Source organism: Lytechinus variegatus, chromosome 2 (genome assembly GCF_018143015.1).
Source record: "Lytechinus variegatus isolate NC3 chromosome 2, Lvar_3.0, whole genome shotgun sequence".
In the NCBI taxonomy this organism is placed as follows: domain Eukaryota; kingdom Metazoa; phylum Echinodermata; class Echinoidea; order Temnopleuroida; family Toxopneustidae; genus Lytechinus; species Lytechinus variegatus.
This window is the reverse complement of record NC_054741.1, coordinates 70114056-70137329: the sequence shown is the minus strand read 5'-3', so window position 1 is coordinate 70137329 and position 23274 is coordinate 70114056. Positions and strand designations below refer to the sequence as shown.

The window sequence follows — 23274 nt, the reverse complement described above, 5'->3', positions numbered from 1 at the left end:
AAGGAGTCATCAAATCACCGTGTTCTTTGATATGAATCAAGTTTGCGTGTCAGTGCAATTGCATGCTTTAGAGTGAACTTATACAGTGTAGATTACATTGAAAGTCAAATGGTGATGTCCAAAAATAATTTACAATAAAAAATTTATTTAAAAATCAGTCATGAAACAGCATGTGTTTATTTGGTACAACCTAGTTTTACAGTACATAGACAAGTAAATGATACTATCAGAAAATATCACAGTACATAGACAAATGAATGATATTTCCAGAAAAAATCAAAAATGTTTGTTTGATAGTTGTGACCAAGAACAGTGTTGACAAGCTCCAAATGAAGATGACACTGTGGATCCAGGTTGTATGAAAAATACTTGTTTGTATAACTTATTTAATATGGGAATGTTAAGATTTTGATAAATAACCATCAGCTTTCAGATTTTGAAAGACCATGACATTGAGTTTTCTGTTATGTACCGGTTTAAATGTATATTCATATTTTGGTTAATAAGCTAAATGATGGTGTGTGCCGTCTCACTGCATGAAATTCATCAAATCAATATTATTTTGTCAGATTCAGTTGTAAATTACACTACATAATTCTGTGTCATTACTATTGCTTCATTAAAGGATTCATATTCTTGATTGAATTTTTATGTTTTGAATGTTATTGATTGAATTATTATTTCTGAGTGATCTTGCCATTGAGTGTTGTAGGATTAAGGGCCTTTTATTTTTTTCCCGTCATTTTGTACTAATCTATTTATTCAGGATCTATAGACTAGGTGTCTGTTTGAGTCCATATTTCCTTTACTTGAATATATTGTTATATTCATATTGATGAAAAAGATAACCATATGTTCCCTTTATTACCAATAAAAATAATGTCACAATTTTGGATATTCTCATTGATAATGTGAAAGCCTTTCAAGTAGACATTGCAATGGTCTCTGTAGGTGTTTCTGAATATAACACATGCAGTCATGATATAAATATGGCATCATTATTCACATGCTGCAATTGAGTCTGTTGTGCCAGTCAGTCCTATTCAAGCATGAAAGTTAAGAGCTTAGATTGTTATGTGGGTGGGGGGGTCATGCAATATGCCCCTCTCCTTTGACTAGCAATGGATGATTCTCTGTGGAATAGCACAGGAAGCACTAAAACTTACATGCCGGGTTGGGATGATTGATTTTTTTTTCTTCCAAGTCTGAAAATAACTTCACCTTATTGGGCCATTGTAGAGTACCGAAGTGATGTCACAATTTATTTTTTCAATTCTGTCATTTTTTATACCATATTTTGGTTGAGCATGATGAAAATCCCCTACAATCCAAATTTTTGGGATTGGGTCCATGGGCCCGAAGATAGGACCTCATAAATACATAATTGGCCCTATTGAAATCAATGTATTATTGGCCTGGTTCTAAATGTTATGAACCAGGCCAATGACACATTGATTTCAAGTTGATAGCAAAAAGGATTAACTATCACTCCCTTTGTAACATTTTGAATCATGCTTTTGGCAATGAATTTACTTTAATTTGGCTCTTACCTTTTGGCAGCTGTTATTCATTGCATGTTTTGGCAGTATTATTTCCTACGTATGATTTGCAGTACTGTTTGATGTCTCAAAAAAAAATATGTTGTAATATTAAATTGTTTTTACTTGTACTTCATTCTGATTTTGAATGAAATCTTTAGAGTGATTAATTTATTTTCACATTTGATTTAATGCTCTTGTAGTGTTCTCTTGAAGAAATTTATTTGTATATTAACCAGCATTTTGATTGATATATTATTTGTTTAGAGTGATTAAAAATTTTGGGTGCTTTTATTCTAAAAATGTTGGAGGGATGCAAACTGGTTTGGCTATCACAGAATGGTTTCATGCACTGATATGGCAGTGTACACCTGAATCTTAGCATGTGTTTTTCTTTCATTTAAAGAAATATTGTAAGTCTTTTGAAATTACCACTTGGTCTAATCCCACTTGTTTAATGCTAGATTGGTCTCTTCAAACATCTTTTTTTTTCAGCTATCCTGTTTTTTTCAATATTCATGTGATAACTAAAGAAACATTAGATCAACTTCAAATTTAGTCTTAGTTATACAGTAGTTACAATGATCTGAACAAGTTCTGGGGTCACGAGGTCAAGTTAAAGGTCATAGAGGTCATTATATACCTGAAAATATATCTTTTTGTAGTAAATAAAGAAATGTTTGAGGGATGAATTTCTAACTTGGCTCATTTTTTTTGTATTAGTGCTGTAATATAACATTTCCAATCCGTTTAAGAAAGAATGATCGGCTTTGGGGTTGCAGTTTCAAACGCCAATGGTCATAGAGGTCATTATTTCAAAATTTTAGAAGTTGGGTGTGTAATGATTATGTTCTTGATTTATAGGAGGTATACATACATTTTGAAAATCCATCTTTTATTAGTAATTTCATCTTTAATCAATCAGCAAATTATAAAGTAAACATTGGATGAATTAACATGCATCATTCAAGCATAGGTTTTCCAAAGAAAAATGTTTAATGTGCAAACATATTCAAAGCTAGTAATGTGAAAATACTATATTTGATTATTAAAGATCTAGGTAACTACTGAAGCAAGATTTCAAGTACATGTACATCTACATCAATATTTTTCATATTTCAATCATCCTTGTAATTTGTCTGGCCTTTTTAAAATTAGTATTTGCCCATCTGGCATGCTTATAACTCACTGCTGGTGTCATTTCCTGATGCATGCGTGTATTGGATCAGTAATTACCGAATACCAGTCTGAAAGACTCTTTACCTTTGTTTTACATACATTTACACAAGATATTTAATTTTAGATCATTTCCTGTGATTCTTATGAATTTTTTTCATTCGCCTGTACCTCCAATCACATAGATTAAGAGTATAATGAGCAAATGAACAAATTGTTGTCAGGATATTTTTTCATCTTTACTCTATCTCATGTTGTGTATCAATGCATTCATTTGATCACTCATGTATAAATGGCATTGATGGAATGTTAATATTTACATGTACATTTTTGTGGAATGTAATGACCTATCCTAGGAACATAAATGTTCAAGACCCAGTGCATCTACATTTCTGAATGATAAATGTGTTAGAGTTAGTTTTAAAGGACAAGTCCACCCCAAAAAAGAGTTGATTTGAATAAAAACAGAAAAATCCAATGAGTAAAACACTGAAAATTTCATCAAAATTGGTTGTAACTTAAAAGTTATGACATTGTTTAGTTTCACTTACCGGTAATTTCTCAATACAGTAATATGCACATCCTGTTCGGTATGCAAATGAGGGGACTGATGACATCACTCACTCACTATTTCTTTTGTATTTCATTATATGAAATGTGATTTATTCCCATTTTCTCTTCATTGCCCTTGAAACAAAGTTTCATTCCTCCCTGAATACGTGGAATTACCAGCGCCTTAACATTTTATGGTTCAGTCAAGTTGGTCCTTATTGTCAAATCTGTTAAAATCGAAATATTCTATATTTCAAACAATAAAAAACAAAAGAAATAGTGAGTGCGGGACATAATCGACTCATTTGCATGTTATTGAGTTGTGCATATAATTATTTTTGTGAAAAATAAGCGAAACTTTAAAATGTCAAAACTTTATTTTACATCTGATTTTGATGAAATTTTCAGCGTTATGTTTGATTTTTATCTACATGTATCAATTCAAATCAACATTTTTATAGGGTAGACTTGACCTTTAGTCAAAATATTCATGTAAAACAGCTACCCATGTATCTTAATTTGTTATAGTCATTGTCATTTTTGGCTTCATTGCAAATGTTTACAGAACCCCAATATCCAGATATTTGGCAGTATAGTGTGTGTGTCAATATTGTACATGAATATACATGTACATTGAGTGTGTAACTTTATTGCTTTAAAAATCAAATTTCATGTACATGTAAATGTATATTCATAACAAATGTAATAAATACAATATCATTATCATGATTCTTGTAATATTGAAATTATTGATGTATGGAATTTTGTAAATCTGTTGATTTCCAGTGAAAAGTAATGTAGCAACCAGTAGGTCTAGTATGTAGAGTTTTTATGATAAAGGATGAGGGGTGAAAGAGAGAGAAGGGAGGGAGAGAGAGAAAAGGTAGGGGGAGGGAGAAGGTACAGGGGAGAGATGAATGAGGCAGAAGAGTAAGAGAAAGCAATGTAAATTATTTATAGAGATTGGGCACCTCTTCAAGTCTATTGTATTGTGTTAAAGCTGAGAGGGATAAACAACCATGTTCAAAATCACTCTTCTTGATGACAAAAAGAAATCACAAGTTCAACATACATCATTGTGATTTTAAAATCCATCTTAAAATAGATAATAATTTATTCATCCACACACATACTGTGAAAAAAATCAACTTCAAATACTTGTTTGGCAGTTGAGTGTACCATAGTACATGTAGTAATGAATCTTCTACAGAAATTTGAACATATACCCATTCCATGCCATCACTATTTTAGCACAGTACCCTGTAGTCAGTGTACATGTACATGTAAAAGAACCTGATGAGTCAACTTTGCAAATCTCTGTTTAATCAATTGGGGCAACAAAGTTGAGAAATGGGAGTATCGACTTGGCCAAATTGTATCTAGTAGACGTTCATGTAAAAGTTCATGAACATGTGAAATTGTAACTGCTTTGAACATTTTACCAGCTATGGACCAATATCATATTTCTAAAGAAAATGCAGCAATTGGCATTTTCAACTTTAAAAAATTCTTATATTTACTTAATTTTTGTCAATAAACTTATTCAAAATTAATTATTTCATCTTATTCTTCCATAATTTGATTGTTTGTAGCAGATAAATTCAACAAAGTTCTTCAAACAACAGATTAAAATGGCATGCTTGGCTTAAAGTACAGTAAAGTACATGTACATGTATATTGCTTTGAAACTTGGTGTACATGTATTTAACCAACCCAACACTTTAAAGGGATGGTCCGGGCTGAAAACATTTACACATGTATATCTTGATAAATAGAGTAAAATTCACAGAGCAAAATGCTTTAAAAAATCATCATAATCAGATAACAAATAAAAAAGTTATTTGTTATTTTAAAGTTTATCAATATTTTGTGAAAACAGTTGTATGCACATCATCATCAATATTCATTAGATGGGCTGATGATATCACATCCCTACTTTCCTGTTTTTTTTAATGTTATTACATGAAATAAATTTTTTCATTTTTTCATACATGTGTAAATGATGTGTCTCCATTATGATGAAATAAGTTGTGGCAGTAAATCAATGCACTTAATCAGTTGTCAATTTAATTGCTTTAGTTCTTGGTGGAAAATATTTTATATAATAAAATACAAAAGAACAAGTGGAAATATGTCATCATCAGCCCACCTAATGAATATTTTTAAAGACATGCCTAGAACTGTTTCACCTGAATAATGCAAATCTTTGAAATTCAATAACTTTGTTATTTGTAATGCGATTTTGATCAAATTTTCAGCATTTTACTCTATTGTGATATGAATATTTCCAGCCTGGACAATCCCTTTAATATGAAACATGTAATCCAACTGATTGGATGTGGCTTCTTATGATTAAAATTACCAGTAGCCCATTGTTTGTTGGCTTTTTATTAATCTACAGTATACATGATATACTTGTAGAATTGTAGATGCATCAATTAACTTCAATAATAGCAATGTAGGATACAATCATCAAAAGAACAAAGAAAATCAGCTGCAGACACATTAATGATGCAGTGGGTATTTAAAATATCTCTTGTACACAATCTTCTAGAACAAGATGTAGTTCCCATAAGTTCATCAATACAATCATTATCAAAGGTATAAGAGCAGCAAAGCATGATTAAATTTTGGGAAAAACAATACAATAAAATATGATAATATGGGGAATATATATATAAGGCAACAAGCACATTACATATATAAATAAAAGATGAATTCCCTCAAAATAATAGGTACACTGTACATCTGTACAGAGTTGATGAAAGATAATACTGTATTGTATGTGTACCCTAGATATTACACTATCACACCTATTACAATATTGGTCAAATTTATTTCCTCTAAAGTAAATCTTGCTTATTTTGTCTTTCGTTTATGCGTTTCATTAAGAGTATTGAAATTTGATACATGAATTACCATAATTTATTTCTCCATCTAATAACATGAAAATAATCAGTTGTTAAACTTTGTCTTATGAGCCCCATACACTGTATCATATTTCAGTATCTTCACAACTAAATTTGCACTTTCACAACAAATTGCTTGTTTCAATGATGAAAAAAATAAAATTCAATATCGATAGATTTGATTAAAATAAAACTAAAATCCAAATAAAAATGATATACAGGTGTACATGTACAGGTAAAAATATTGAGATTCTAAAAATAATCTAGTAAAAAGTGAATATTTTGACACACCCTACATGTAATTGTAGGTGTTGGTTGAAGAAAGGAGGAACCTGGATATGTTCTTAAAATTAAGGTCTACAAAAATGTACATTGTATACAATGCTTAAAATAATAGTTTAAAATCAATGTATATCATGTGATATTTATTTTACTGGTACATAGATAAATTTTCTAGTTATCTTCTATCTTTTTGAGCTTGTGATTTTTTTTCATTAGCATTTAATGCATCATTCCATTCGACACTCTTTACAGCCATTACAATTGCTGCAATCATGAAAACTGCAAGAATGAATGGAGAGATCTTGGCCCTCTTCTGGAGCTCCATATATTCCTCAATGCGCTGCTGTCTCTCAGCTCTGTCCCTCTGTTCCTTGTCCCGAGCATCCTTGTAGTGCTTGCTGAAGAAATCATCCATGTTCTTGGCTTGGCGTTTTGCCTCCATGCTGAAAGGGATACCAGACCCGGTGTATGTAGGATTGCGATGGATTTCTTCGGCAACCTTCTCTTCTGGTTTCACCTCTCCATGAACATCCCGCTGGTTGAGGGTGCCACGGTCATAGCGCTTACGTAGTGTGAGGTTCCCGAGAACGCTGTAGGCTTCGTTGATCAACGCAAACTTTCGTTGGGCTTCCTTGCTACCTGCATTTTTGTCTGGATGATAGATCTTAGAAAGCTTGAAGTAGGCCTCCTTGACCTGGGCTTGAGTCGCACTTGGTGTGGTGTTGAGAACTTCATAATAAGACTTCTCTTTATGACGGGATCTTGGTCCAGTTGCATAATGCCTCACTAGCGGTTCCTTCAAAATGCCAACACTTTCTCTTTGCTTAAAAGATAGACTTGAAAAATAATTAGGGTGAAGTAGAACTTGTGATGAACTGAATGCTGTTCTCATACATGAAAACAATTGAACACCATCACTCTGTCTCAACTCTTTTTTACTTAGCTTCGATTGGTAATGGCTCAATCTCATTCTAATTCTTTTAATAATTTCTCCAAAAGTTGAGGTAGTTTTCTGTAAAGTCCCATGATCTGTCCCCGGCCCTGCTGATACCTTGGACATAAATACTTGATATTTAAAGTCAGACAATGTAGAAGATTGGTGTATATTGTCCAAACATGAAGAAGCTTCTGCTATCGGAGTATCAGGTATACTTGCCCCCTTGAGTTCCGGCTGATCGCGATCACAGGAAGCCGTTGGTAGCTGCAAACAACTCACCAATCCAAACGCCTTCTTCAGCTTTACTTGATTGTCAGTGCCATAACGTTTTATCAAGAACTTGTTTTTACGTGGGACTTCGTACCTACAAAAACAAGATCTTCTGAAGAAAGCTGCCATTTTCCAATAATTTCTCTATCAGCCGTTTCCAAATAATTGATCATTATTTCGGCTTACTGCGCGCGTTTCGACTTATTTAGCATCGACTCGAAGTCGAAGGCTCGCGCGATGACCTTCCTTTGATCGATCGACCTTTCGCGAGATCACGTGCTTGCCAGACAGATCACCTGACATGCCTGAGCTGAGCTGACATCAACACGAACAAGAAAAACATTTTGAACAAGTTAACCACCATGAATTTGCAAGATATTTCTTTAAACTGCTGTCGAATTGTTGCGGTGTTAATGATATGGATATCAAATTCATATGCTGCACAGTCTAAGCCAAACATTGTTCTTCTCTACGCCGATGACTTGGGTTTTGGTGATCTGCAGGCTTACGGACACCCGACAAGCTCAACGCCCAACCTCAACCGTCTTGCAGCCGAAGGTCTCCGCTTCACTCAGTTTTATTCCTCAGCTCCCGTATGCAGTCCATCGAGGTATCATCTCTGCGCCTTGGCTCTTAAGTTAACACATTTCCTGAGATCTTCCATTATTCCATAACACTAACAGGGAGGGGGTAGACAACTGTCAGCCGTCTGTTTCGATGAGTTTTTAACATTCATTTTTTTTTATTTCTCCTCGTACACAGACACTGTCAGCTTGCGATCGTGCAGCTGCCATTTTTAGGGGGTTAGAAATGCAAAATCCTCCTGACAGGGCTCATCAATTTTTGTCTTTATTTCATAAAAATATATAAAAAGAACTGGACAAAATAAAGAATTATTCCGTTTTTGCCTTAATATGGCACCAAAATGGGAAAAAATAAACTTATAAAGAATATGGGAAAAAACAATGACTTACTTGGGCTGACGTGCTACTCTCAGTCTCACTTCCATCAAGTTCCATGGTTTATCAAACTTAATGCATAAACATAGGGCCATTGAGTCCTGTACAGATTGAGTTAGAACTTAGGTCTAGGGCTGTATTTGGTAAGTGGAGCCAACAGAGTTCAGCGGAACAACCAATTTCACAGAGCCCGAAGCTTTTGGTCTCCAGGGAGAAATTAATTGTCCACAAAATGTCATTGCAAGTCTCAGTCACATTTCAAATTTGAGGTCAATAAACAATATGCCTACCCCTTTTTCAAATATTGCAATTGGGAATGGCTGTATTTCGGCCTTAATCTCGATGTCATTGTTCAAATCCCCAGTCAGACATCGCTTCGCCGTAATTTTGAAAAAAAAGTAAGAAGTGAGCAACAGAAAGATTTGCATGTGGCAGTTTGTTTTCATGATTTGGTCGATAACTTCAGTCCATAGAAACCAAGCGAAGCAATGTCTGACTGGGGATTTGAACGATAATGTTGGGATCGAGGCCAAAATACAGCCGTTTCCAATCGAGATATTTGGAAAAGTGGTAGGCATTATTGTTTATTGACCTCGAAATATGAACGAAAGACTTGCGATGACATTTACAAACAATTTCTGGTAGGGAAATTTGCTCGAAGTCGGCCAGTGCAAAACTGCATTAGTGTCAAAATTAGATGGGCATGATGGGATATCAAATGAACTTTGGGCATGAACTTGTCATTCATTTTTTTTACTTGGATACTTATTTATACATGTAGATGCTTCTGAACAAAGGCTTAATTCAGAGCCTCTGTATTCAGATCCAAATTCTGTCTCCTCTTTAGGTTGGCTGGATCATGACCTGGTGGGTCAGCGTCAAACTTGAATTTCTTAGGTTCAAATCTCCAATACTTATCCAGTCCATTCTCAAAACTCTGAACACTGGGTGCATTAACTAATTCATTACCAAGGAGACTATATCAAACATGTGCAAGGTTTCCTCATTCTTATGTAGAAAGATTTTTTTCATATACTGGTAAAAATATATAGGTTTGATAATTTCGGGCCTATAATTCATTGGCTTGCCTTTGTTCTCAAAATTGTTGGCTTATACCATTAAAGTTATATGATACTTGATATAACATATAGTTCAGCAACAAAACATTTTGATAAATTTGATTCAGCAAGCAAAAAAAAAATGATTGTGAGTGTGTGTGAAAGGTTGCATCTGCACTCTAGATCTACATTACTCACACAATATCCCTGATGGAAGATCAGCTGGTAATTCAATGTAAATCATGTTTATTTGAAATTTCTTTAGGGCTGCCATTTTGACGGGAAGATACCATGTTCGTACAGGAGTCTATCCAGGAGTGTTTGACCCTGCATCTTCTGGAGGGCTCCCTCACAATGAGACAACAATAGCAGAGATACTCCGCCCCCTTGGATACCAGACGAGTATCATCGGCAAGTGGCATCTAGGTGTTGGGAAGGATGGTGAATATCTTCCTACTTCTCAAGGATTTGATCACTATTATGGCATTCCATACTCTCAAGATTTTTGCCCATGCTTAGTGTAAGTATATTGGTCCATTTTCAGGAAGCGGTAAAATGACATTAAACCATGTCTTAGATAAGCGGTTTGACTATAGATGGGTAGGCCTCCATGATCTGTAGCTTGAATTGATGCAAATAAAAAAAATAAATTTATCCGTATTTTCAGTTCATTTTATTTAAAATTCTTAATAAAACATAACTCAAAATTACATGTATCAACACACAAGGTAATGCTTACAATTGCATATGTACATGGCATAAAATATTAACATATTAAAGATTTGAGGAAAAGCAAAATACAAAATTGAGATGGCATGTTGATTAGGCTACGTAGTGGGGGAAATGAAAGATTTGCATCAACAATAAACCAGATAAAATCTATATTGAAATTGAAAAGAAGGACAGTACAGATACCACACAAACCCGACATAAAACAGTTTCAGATGAAAAGAGAAAAATGCATTTCAAATTTTCAAGCTATCAGCAATTATTTGGTACTCGTACCAAAAAAACTCACCTAAAGTGATCAAGTTATATAAATTGTGTACTAATCCAATACATTCTAGGAACATGGGAATTTCCCAGAATACCTTGATTTGAATGGTTGTAGATCATCTTGCACTATGGGAATTATGACTGATACATAATTTCTGTTAAGGACAAGCTTTTTGTAAGTGTGTCCTCATCCCTGGTTTACAAATCCTACATGTATAAAAATGATAGATGTTGAATTTATAATGATAAATGTTGAATTTATCAGCCAATCAAATAATATAAATTAAGGGACTAGGACCCCATTACATGAAAGCAACCATGATTGCTTTAATTTGGGATGTTTAGTATTGATTGCTGTTGAACATCATAACTACTGGTTGCCATGAATGCAAAAGGGGATAAATGGTTAAAATGTTTTGATAAAAACAGTATTCTGAATTTCCCTCTAAGAGACATTAAAGACCAGACTGAAAATAAGTATATCTAATTAAACAGAGTAAAATTCATTGAGCTAAATGCAGATAATTTTATCAAAATCTGATAACAGATAACAAAGCTATTAGATATTAATGTTAAACAATATTTTGTGAAAACAGTTGTATGCACGTCTTCATGAGTACATGTATTCATTTATTCATTAGGTGAACTGATGATGTCATGTCCCCAATTTCGCTTTTCTTATATGTAGTCATAATTATTTCATAATTTTATTTGTGAATATATCTCCCTTATATTGAAATAAGTTGCAGAAATGAATATCTAATGCAATCATTCAGTTGTCAATCCAATTTTTATAATTCAAAAAAGAAAAATTTGAATAAACATATTTTCATAAAATTACATACAAAAGAACAAGTAGGGATATGACATCAATTTGTTCATTGAATATTCATGGACACATGCATAGAACTGTTTCACTGAAATACATGTCATGCAAATCTTGTTTAAATGTCATAACATTGATGTTCTTTGTCCGATTTTCATGGGATTTTCGGTGTTTTGTTTGTATGATTTTTCTTAATCCATCAAATATATTATTTTCAGTCTGGAGTACCCCTTTAAGAGAAGACCCTACCTGATACAAAATGGCCTTTGAAGTGCACTGTTTCAACATCTACTGCGGATTACATTTCGGCTTTAGTTTTAGTTATTTTCAAGCTTTCCTTAGTACATGTCACTATTCCCATTCATTATTAGATATTAAGGCATCTACCCTAAAATGGTTATGATGGGGAGGATTTAAACTAAAAATGTGTTTTACTAGATAGATTTTAAGACTTTTACATTAATATTTAATTCAATTGGGTGCCCAATAAAATCAAATATCTGCATGTTTATGTCTTTGTTTATATATTAACTTTTTTTCAAGCATTAAAGGAATTGGCCTAATATTTCAGGACATAATCTTTGTCAGTTGCTAATATGCAATTATTAAATCTGTAAAGTACCCTCGAAGGGCTATTTTAATAGAACATAAAAATATGCCGATTGAGGACGAGATCATAGATGCCAAATTCAAAATCTTACAGATGAAAAAATGTCTAATTTAAATATTAAATTCTATAGCCTGGAAGCTAATTCAGTGACTTCTACACTTAACCCTAATTCACCCGGGGGGGGGGCAACCTGCCAATTTTCGCGATATATCTGTTGCGCGAAATTTTTTCTCCTCGCAGCTCACTGACATTTTACATTCAAGTCTCGCGCAAATTTTGAGACCAAAGTTGTGACGCCCGGGTACGCGGTTACGACATTACGCAACATTATGCAAGTGCATGTCAGACCCAAAATTGCTCATAAATGTGATTTCATGTACAAATCCAATGCAAATTGCATATTTAGCCAAAATTCATAAATGTATCATTATTTCTACTTTTACTGATTAAACTTAATTAATTTTGCCTTGTTTATGATCAGAATTATGTCTGGAACAATTTCCATTGAAAAAACAATAAAAAACAAAAAGTTAAAAAACAGAGAAATACATAAGAAATTCATAAAACAATAAAATACATAAGAAATTTATTTCCAAACCAAAGTTTTTTTGAATTACGATTGTTAAGAATGCTAAAAAGAAAATTTTTACCAAAAATTAGCATTCTAGGAGCTTTATTTAGTGAATTAGAGCAAAAAGTATGATTTACTCATGAATTAGCATAATTAATTCATATAAAATAAAATCTCATTATTTTGGAAAATTTTACCATACAGCCTTGTAGATTACATCGCACACTACCAGCGTGCAAATTTTTGCGTCGCTCGCGCGATCGGCGGCCGAGATCTTAAGGGGGGGCCATAATGGCCCCCCCCTCGGAATGACAAGAATCAAAATACCCCGGGAGATTTAGGGTTAAAATGGTAATATTTGAATGTTAGGTGATAATCTGGTCTAATTCACTTTACTGACCTTTACCAAAGCTTCAGACATCATAGACTTGATATTTCCTGTTCATTTTTCTTATAATCATGTCTATTAGTCTGTAGTCCATTTTATGAAGACTTGTTAACAGATGCATTATTTCAATAACCAGTTTACTATTAGCCTATCAAGTTGAATGATTTTAGTAGTACATGTATTGCAAATTTGTTATAACAAGTTTTATGAAATAGGCCCCAGAATTTAAAAGGATATCTCGAGATGTACTTGGCCTTTAATGCTCGAAAGTTGGATTTACCCCATCTTAAAACTGTTGCAGCCAATTTCAATTTGATTATTGTAGATCTAGGCATGAAATCGTAACGCATATTTATAGACACAATCAGACAGACATATCTACTTCTATTCTAATGAGATTTTGATTAAGCATACAAAAAACAAGCATTTTTTGTCATGTGTGTTTTAGTTTGTTGGTTTTTATATAAGATTTGCTAGCACTGTTTAATATAATGAATATCATGAAAATTATTTGATTTTGGTTTTAATTTTTCTTTTTTCAGCTGCTTCTATCCCGAAGACCCTTGTTTTGATGACTGTCGCACCAATGAAAGCCCATGCCCTATCTTCAACGACACAGTCATCGTTGAACAACCCGCGAATCTCGCCACCATCGAGGCACGCTACACGAACCTTGCAAAGAAATACATCTCTGACAACGCAGCGGCGGACCAGCCATTTTTCCTCTATTACGCCTACCACCATACGCACCACCCACAGTTTGCAGGAGAGCAGTTCCGCAATACAACGATCAGGGGCACGTTCGGCGACTCACTGGCAGAGTTAGATTGGAGTGTTGGTGAGGTGTTGAATCAGCTAGATAGCAGTGGAATAGCAGACAACACGTTTATATTCTTCACTTCTGATAATGGGTAGGAAAAACTAAATATTGGCACCAGGAATTGTACTTAGGAATTGAATATATACCGGTATTCGGTTGGGGGTAATGTTTCATTCAGAAATAAGACTGGTTTAAGTTCATGGGGTCATATATCATCCAACTTGACAATTAAAATATTTTTGCACAGCCTTTTAATATTTTTATGATTTTCTAGTGAATTCAGATTTTTTTTTTTGCTTATTATTATCCAGCGTGATATAGTAAAAGCTTCATAATCCTTTTTAGTTATGCCTTCATCTACATGTATTCATGGACAAACATTAAGCAAGAACCTTGAATAATAAATTTTCTTTTTTGTTCTTACCAAAACTTGAAATTAGGATACTATTTAGCAGTATAAATGTATGACTCAACTCCACATCACTCAAATTATGCTCAGGGAATGGAGGCTATTCGGTCGTACAAATTGGCACTTTTAATTGACTATGATTGCTAGACCACATTTTGTGAATAATTATTCAGAAATTGATTTGAATGGTATATTGATGATTATAATTTACAGAGAATTTGCTCATAAATTTTTCTTCCCTAAACAAAGACAAATCCTTGACAGTACGGACCATAGGACTTTGTAATATTACTTTGTTGAAATGTCTTTTAAATCATTTTTTTTCTCTTAAATACAGCCCAAGCCTTACTCGAGAAGTAAGAGGTGGAAATGCAGGGCTTCTGAAGTGTGGCAAAGGTACCACCTATGAGGGCGGTGTTCGTGTACCGGGTATCGCACGCTGGCCCGGTCGCATTAATCCAGGTCGCACGATCGAACTGGCTTCTCAGATTGACCTCCTACCAACGATTGCGAATATAACGGGAGCTACACTACCCGAGGTGCTGTTAGATGGAGTAGACATGAGCCCAATACTGTTTGAAGGAAAGAAGGTGAGTTACACACCATCTGTTTGGACTCAAATTTCCCAACATGTACCTGATAAAGAACCAAAACATGAGAGAAGTAATTAGTAGCAGTTGTAATAACACTAGCAGAAATATTAATTGTAGTTGCAGTAGCAGTAGTTGTAGTATTAGAAGAAGTAGTATTGTACATGTAGTAGTAGCAGTAGTGGTATTAGTAGTGGTCTAGTGGTTATTACACTTGTATTTCAATCTGAGGGACGTGGGTTCGATTCCCTGCCACGACGTGTTTTCCTTCAGCAAGAAATTGTGCGGCACTCACACAGGTGAGTTGAATGGGTACCCAGTAGGAAGATATTTCTCGAATGCCAGAGCGGCTGTAGGCAGCACGGCTATAACTGGGGTAATAAGAAGAATAACATTGTGATGCGTAGTTGAGTATATACATTTAGAAACTGCGCAATATAAATGTACAATTGTTATTATTATAGCAGTAGTAGTAGTAGTAGTAGTAGTAGTAGTAGTAGTAGTAGTAGTAGTAGTAGTAGTAGTAGTAGTAGTAGTAGTAGTAGTAGTAGTAGTAGTAGTAGTAGTAGTAGTAGTAGTAGTAGTAGTAGTAGTAGTAGTAGTAGTAGTAGTAGTAGTAGTAGTAGTAGTAGTAGTAGTAGTAGTAGTAGTAGTAGTAGTAGTAGTAGTAGTAGTAGTAGTAGTAGTAGTAGTAGTAGTAGTAGTAGTAGTAGTAGTAGTAGTAGTAGTAGTAGTAGTAGTAGTAGTAGAAGTAGTAGTAGTAGTAGAAGTAGTAGTAGAAGCAGCAACACTGGCAGTTTGTAATAGAATCGGAAGTTGGAGTTCTAGTTGTAAATGAAGTATTGCAATTTTGTATCTACATGTATTCTTTATGATACCTTGTTCAGATGTGGTGAGTCAAATTTTGTTTATAAAAAGTTAGTGATTTTTGTCTTGCCATGTCTCAAAAGGCATTAAACTGAAGTTTTGATCGCAGTTTTATAATCATGAATTTTACCATATGCACCTTGGCCCAAACACATTTACATGAAATCCAAACCAAGATCATGAAAAAACTTAACATGTAAATAATAAAAATGTATCTACACATAAAATAATGACTCAAAAATATTATCATCGTTTCTCTTTCATGTTGATGATTTTCATCACCAGAGTTTGAGAGAAGACTACATCTACTACCCTGAAAACGCCAACCCCAAGATTGGCATCTATGCAGTGAGATGGCACCAGTACAAAGCACATTATTACACCCAGGGTGCCGGTACCAGCGGTTCCTTCAACCATGACAAGGATTGTCGACCCACGGCCAATCGGACTTCCCATAATCCTCCACTTCTATATGATCTTCACCAGGATGCGTCAGAGCTTTATGATCTCAGGAACAGTACTTACTATCCAGAAGTGATTGCTGAGATTGAACAGGTAAAGTAGGTTTGGTGCCTTGATAATGAATAACAACTCAACCCACTTGGTCTAATGAATAGTTAGTCTCACCCACATGTCGCGATTCCAGTTTGTCTAAAAGTTCAGGGTTTTTTCACTAAGATCTAGGTATTACCAAATACATGTAGTGCGAATTGCTCTAAGGCACAATATCTTTCCATGTCAGAGCTATATGCAATCTACATGTTCAAAAATAGAACTGAATGATGTAATCAAAGGTTTGGTCAGGTGACTGAAATGTCAGTATTTTCAATGGATTTATTGAGTGCATGTCCTTGTGAATATTTCTATCATGACATGTATCCCAGCCTAATACCATTCAAGTGAACCAATGGCCTGAATTTACAAAGGTGGTTTTGAAAACCCACGGTTGAATCTATGATTTCCTGTATAAATCACGCTTAATTTAGCACGTATCGAGTGTGTGTATAAAAAATTCCAATGCTGATGCGCGCTTTTGTCACAGTGCACCAAATTGACGCTTGTTACCATGGTTAGATACGCTATTTTATTCATGAGTCCACTGTTTTAAGAATAGACTCGTTAATTTAAAACGGTGGAATCATGAATAAAATAGCGTGGATAACCAAAGCAACAGGCATCAATCTGTCAGACTGTGACAAGAGCGAGCATCAGCATTGGACGTTTTTTAATATGCTCGGTGAAATAAGCAGAATTTATACAGGAAATGTGCATAAACCATGGACTCAACCGTGGGTTTTCAAAACCACATTTGTGAATTCGGGCCAGTGAGTTTGAATTTAAATTATGCAAAAGAGGCTGGGAGAAGCTGAGAAATATTGAGCCCAGATATCACAGGAAATAGATATCTCTCATTATAGTGAATTCTCCACCTCCCAGATGTTCTAAAGTTCTAATAATCATTTTTTTAGGCTTTGTAGTTATTTAGCTCATTTAAATAATTTCTATATTAGCTTTGCAAAGTTCTTCTAGATATAATATACAGTTCATTATATACTGCAGATAGACCTGGGTGGTGTTTCAAAAAGATTTATGTATGTCTTGAATTCATGCTTAGGTACCAACGCTCATCTTGTTCAACGAGTAATATCATTGATGGATAAACATTAGAGTGTGTTCTTTGTGCATTATCTCACCAATGAGATGATGCATTACATACTATATGCAACTGGGAATATAATTGCAATTTGTAGTCACACTTTATTATTTGTGTAACACCTCTCAGCATAAGAGATGAAATGAAGAGAACTTAGTAGGCGAAGTGGAAAGTCAATCATTTGACCATTTAAAAGAGAAGAATAGAAAGTTCAAGATTTTTTGTACTGTTATTTCCAATCTTATCTCAAAAATATCGAGTAAATATCAAGAACAATCATCTTTTACTTATCTGTCTTTTTTTTCAATGGCAGGTCAAGGCAAAATTTGAAGCTACCATGTTCTGGCCCAAATCAGAGGTACGCAAACCGGACAACAAGAACTTAGAACCCTGCTGCGACCCCGGATGCACACCCTTCCCAGAATGCTGTCAGTGTCATTCGGACAGTGACCGAGTAGCTAGTGACCACGATAGTCATTTACATTGGAGTAAAGAGATGTTAGGTGAGGGCTGGAGGTCAAGGCCAATTGTACAGGTCCAGGAACAAGAACATCTAAATGGTCATCGGTAACAGTGGTAGAGGATGATTTTTTTAACACTTGAACAATATGAAAGACGTTTTTTCCAGGAAAAGTTCTAGCTTATACTTTCAGCAGCCCAATTTGAATTCATTTAGAAATGAATTATTTTGAGAAAAGGAAGTGCAATGGCAAAAAAAATTATACTTTACAACCTTCTATGTTTAATGTATCTAAGTTATGCTTAGGAAATTCAGGAGTGTCTCTGTACTTCAGTTTCTTTCCCAATTTCTTGACTTGGCATTTGAGCTACTAGGGTAAAAAAAAAATATAGCTGCTTTGTTTCAGCTTTTTATTTGATTTTATAAAGTTTGTTAATCAAATTCTCGTAGCTTAAAGGTGTAAAAACAAAAAATGAAATATTAAAGGGGAAGGAAACCTTTGGAACAATTAGGCTTGTGTCGAAACATAAAAATCAAAGAAAAACAACAAAGAAAGTTTGAGAAAAATCGGACAAATAATGAGAAAGTTATGAGCATTTGAATATTGCAATCACTTATGCTATGGAGATCCTCCTGTTGGCAATGCGACAAGGATGTGTGATGTCACATATGTGAACAACTTTCCCTTTGATGGACTATAAAATACCCTCAAAATGTCTCTTTTTGCTTTTACTTATGGTGGTACAAACTCTTTATCCATGATTTATTCTTTAAAAATCTGTATTACAAGCAATCCTATAGAAAGAACACATGATCTATGGATAGATGTGATGATAGAGGCAATTTAAGTGAAATATAATACTAAAGTAATGGGGAGAGTTGTTCACAAGTGACATCACACATATTTGTCTCGTTGCCAATGTGAGGATCTCCATAGCATTAGTGATTGCAATATTCAAATGCTCATAACTTTCTCATTATTTGTCCGATTTTTCTCAAACTTTCGTTGATCTGTTTCTTTGATTTTTCTGTTTTCACACAAGCTATCTTGTTCCAAATGTTTCATTCTCCTTTAGATCAGATCAGACTGACATAATACTAACTGAACAAATGAAACGATTCTTGTATTTCTCAGTTTTTTTCCAATGTATATTAGCTAAAATAGTGAATTGAATATTGTTGATTTTTTTTAAGGATTCATCCATTTTCATTATTAATTAATTAATCTATTTATTTACTTTTTTTTGGGGGGGTACATTTCTGTAAAGTTGATATGTCCAACCCTCTATTTGCTGAAGTGATTTCTCCTGTTTTATGTTTATCTCATTTCTTGACTTTAGTTTTATCAGTCAGTTTCAGGGTTTGTTGCATTCAAAGAATGTCCTTCAGTATATATTCTCTATGATCATTGTCATTTGTTAAGTACACTTGGTCACTTGAAATTAATCTCTCATCAAATGTTTGTAGTTCTAACACATGTGATGTGTATAACATGTTATTGTATACATAGGATGTAAGTCAATAGCTCAGATAACATGTATTGCAATCAACAGAATTCATTAGAAATATAGAAAACATTACCTGTGGTCCCATTTCAGGCACGCCCAATGAAACGGCCAATTGCCATCCAGCTCAGTGCTACACAATACCTATATGAGAAAGAGTCATTCTGCTCTCCATAGTTGCACCTTTCCTTCATGTAGTACTACAAAACATGGCATGCGGCAGTGCCACTCAACAGACCATCTAATTCTTCTAATTATTTCAAATCTGATGATTGCAATAGACCAGTTCATAGTTACTTCATGGACAATTTTGGTCAAATGACCTTTCATTTCTCTCATTATGATAGGCAGATTTCAAAGCAAGATATTACGTAAGCTTGCCTTAATACATAGCAGGATGAAGAATTTGAATAGACCAGGTGACTGGAATAGCACACCAGTGAACACTTTATGAAGGTATCTGTTGCATTCCTAAATTGAATGCATATCATAGCATGTTGCACCATGTACTTGGCAAACTGAAATACCAGTTGTTCGTGGATGTATTGTGGTTTTTTGCGGATGTAAATGAAAACCACAATTCAAAAGAATGTATAAATAATCAAGACATCACTGGTGCTTATCTCATGAAATGTTAAATCACTTTGTCACTTAAGTACCAATGACCTTCTGATCATGTGCAGAATGGAACTACGAAGTAGCTTATTTCTGTAGCTTATAACAGTATTTTTGCTTGCCATTTAAAATACGATTACCGAGACTGAGCAGCTAATTATGCTGAGGAAAGCCATTGGTCTTTCTTTATACCTTGGTCACATTTGTTCTACGGCGGCCGTACAGCGAGTTGAAAACAGCCATTTTAACATTTTTTTTGTACCAGCTGAATATAGGTGGTTTGCATAAAAATGAATAAAACGGCTGTTTTAGACTCGCCGTACGGCCGCCATAGAGCAAATGTGACCGAGGTATTAGGGAGATGCAGAAGCATTTCAGGGGTGGCACAATAGGAAGCATGGGGCCGCAGCATCCGACCCCCCCCTCCAAAAAAAGATAAAGCTAAACATGGGAGAAAAGAGAACTTATGGCTTGGTTATTATGTAATAACATATTTTATATTTTGAAAAATTAATCAGTCGGTTTGGACCAATACCACAGTGTCACCCCTGATAAAGAATCTCAATAGGTATGAATTGTTTAACTATGTTAGTTTGTATGATGTAATTACATTATGATTTATCAATGGTGAGAGGAAAATAAAGATATTTATTTTTATTACATTTCAGAACATTCTTGTCATTGGATGTATCTTTGATCTCTGTGTTTCACGAGTTGTGTGTCACTAACAAAACTGAATGGCAGTCTTGCTTTTCTATTGCTTTTTTTAAGTATCTTTGTTTAGAAGTTAACTGGAATAGAAGGAGGAGGAGAAGACGAAGAGAAGGGGAAAAAATGAAATGTAAAAAAATAAATCAAGAAATGAAGATGAAGAAAAGAGGAAGAAAGCTGATGAATGAGTAGTCAGAATAAATCAAAGAAGAAGGTAGAGGAGAAGAAGGAGGAGGAGGAGGAAAAGTGAAGAAGGGGAGCAAAGACGAAGAGGAAATTGTTTACTCTAAAATATCAAATATCAAAGGATTTCCGATTTTGAAAAGGGAAAGAATTCTCAACAGTACATAACATGACATCCAATGATGTTCTTGAAAGATCAAGTAATCTGTTGGTTGTGACGAATATTGAAAAAACATAAAATAATCATTCGTTCAAGTTGCATTAACCCTATCAAGGCCGGGGGGGGGGCCTCGGAGGCCCCCCCCCCCTCAACAAATCGCGCAATATTTTCGCCGTGCGAAATTTTTTGACCGCGCCACTCGCTGACTTTTTAGTCTTGCGCAACTTTTGAGACCAACTTTGCGTCCTCCAGGTACGTGGTTCCGAAATTACGCAACATTATGTAAGTGCATGTCAGACCGAAAATTGCTCAAAAACGTGATTTCGTGTACAAAGTCAATGCAAATTGTGTTTTCAACCAAAATTCATAAATGTATGATTATTTTTAGTTTTGCTGCTCTAAATGTATTTATTTTATGCTTTTTATGATCACAGAAGAGTCCCCAACAAATTTCATTGAAAAAACAATGAAAAACAAAAGGTCAAAAAACAAAGAAATACATAAGAAATTGCAAAAAACAATAAAATACATAAGAAAATGATTTGATATCGCAATTTTTTTCATGTACACTTGCTAAGAACACCACAAAGAGTTTCCATACCAAAAATTAGTACATTTGGAGCTTTATTTAGGGAGTTAGAGGAAAAAGTATGATTTCGCATACTAATTACGCATAAATTAGCATAATCACTTAATAGCGACTCGCACGAAAAAAAATACTATACAATCTTGGAGATTATGTCCCAGGCAACCAGCATACCAATTTTCGGCGCGATCGCGCGGTCGACGGCCGAGATCTTAGGGGGGGCCTGGGAGGCCCCCCCCCCCCCGGCCATATGAACTCCCAAAATACCCCGGCCTAGATAGGGTTAAAGCAGTGTAATTGTCCTTTGTTATCCAAATCATCTGAGGTAAATTATGAGCTGGGGGCGTTTCATCAATATTTTCGTCTGATAAGTTGTCAGATCTGACAACTTTCTTTCTGATTGGTTGAGAAGCACTGTTACTATAGAAATTGTCAGATAAAACAGGACTTGTCGGATAAAACGTTTAAGTCCTTTCATGAAACGCTCCCCAGGTCTCTGGTGCCTTTTAGCAAAAACTTAGTGGTTTTTTTTGTGTATTATTTCTTCTCACACTCCCTTCCTAATGGCTCTTGATACCGCCCCCAATCTCTTATGAATTCTTTTTTTATATATACCAGTGCACACCTAGAAACCAATAATTCATATAGCATTTCCATTTATTTGAAATTTTATGAATTCAGATTTATCCTTTCTCATCTACCGCCCTCTCCTGTGCCCCTTTAAATTCAACTTAACGTTCTATCTCCGCTATTCTAATGTCAATCCCGCGCACTAAACCCTCAAAGCTTAGATACAATTTTTTTTTAACCCTTTATGATCTACTCTCTATTTCAAAAAGTACAATACCGCATGCCCCAACAATACTACCTGTGACTTCTTTCTTTCTTTTTCTGTTTCTTTGTTTTTTTCTTCTCTCTTCTCTTCTCTTCACACTCTTTACTCTGTCTCTCTCATTCCCAAGATCCCTTCCTTTTTCTCTTTCCGTCCCACCCATCTCGCTTGTCTACATTCCAATTTATATCTATACGTCTTTCACATCCCCCTTTCTATACCTTTCGATGCCCCCATAATTGTTACCTTCATCACCTTTTTTCATGCCATATCCAGCATTCGTCATCGCCCTATCCTGTCTGTTATGTTTAACATGAATGTCAATGCCAAACTATTATAACTTAATTATCAGTCTAGCTCGTGTTTTTTTAAGGAGACGATTATAATGATGGAAGGGAAGAACATACTTAGGGGAAACAACCTATTAGAGACAGCCTCTCGACATCACAATCCCGATAAACTTACAAATAAAATCAGATTTCGCTAATGAAATTAGACATAACATGGTCTCACATTCTCATCATCATTAAAGGTCAAGTCCACCTCAGAAAAATGTTGATTTGAATAAATTGAGAAAAATAAGACAAGCACAATGCTGAAGATTTCATCAAAATCGGATGTAAAATAAGAAAGTTATAACATTTCAAAGTTTCGCTTATTTCTAAAAAAAAAATAGTTATATGAACGAGCCAGTTACATCCAAATGAGAGAGCCGATGATGTCACTCACTCACTATTTCTTTTGTTTTTTATTGTTTGAATTATACAATATTTCAATTTTTACGAATTTGATGATTAGGACCTCCTTGCC

General features: G+C 34.6%; 2 protein-coding genes across 2 annotated transcripts; one reads left to right on the top strand and one right to left on the bottom strand.

The window, feature by feature from the left end:
- Positions 1-6094: 6094 nt before the first annotated feature.
- Positions 6095-7897, bottom strand: LOC121408848. The gene has a single exon (XM_041600519.1). The coding sequence runs from the start codon at positions 7791-7793 to the stop codon at positions 6633-6635; it is 1161 nt and encodes a 386-aa protein (XP_041456453.1). The 5' UTR covers positions 7794-7897; the 3' UTR covers positions 6095-6632.
- Positions 7898-7946: 49 nt separating this feature from the next.
- On the top strand, positions 7947-18398 carry LOC121408847 (arylsulfatase A-like). Its single transcript, XM_041600517.1, has 6 exons — positions 7947-8274; positions 9947-10201; positions 13615-13983; positions 14639-14891; positions 16044-16313; positions 17726-18398. The coding sequence occupies exons 1-6, from the start codon at positions 8027-8029 to the stop codon at positions 17981-17983; spliced, it is 1653 nt and encodes a 550-aa protein (XP_041456451.1). The 5' UTR covers positions 7947-8026; the 3' UTR covers positions 17984-18398.
- Positions 18399-23274: the final 4876 nt, after the last annotated feature.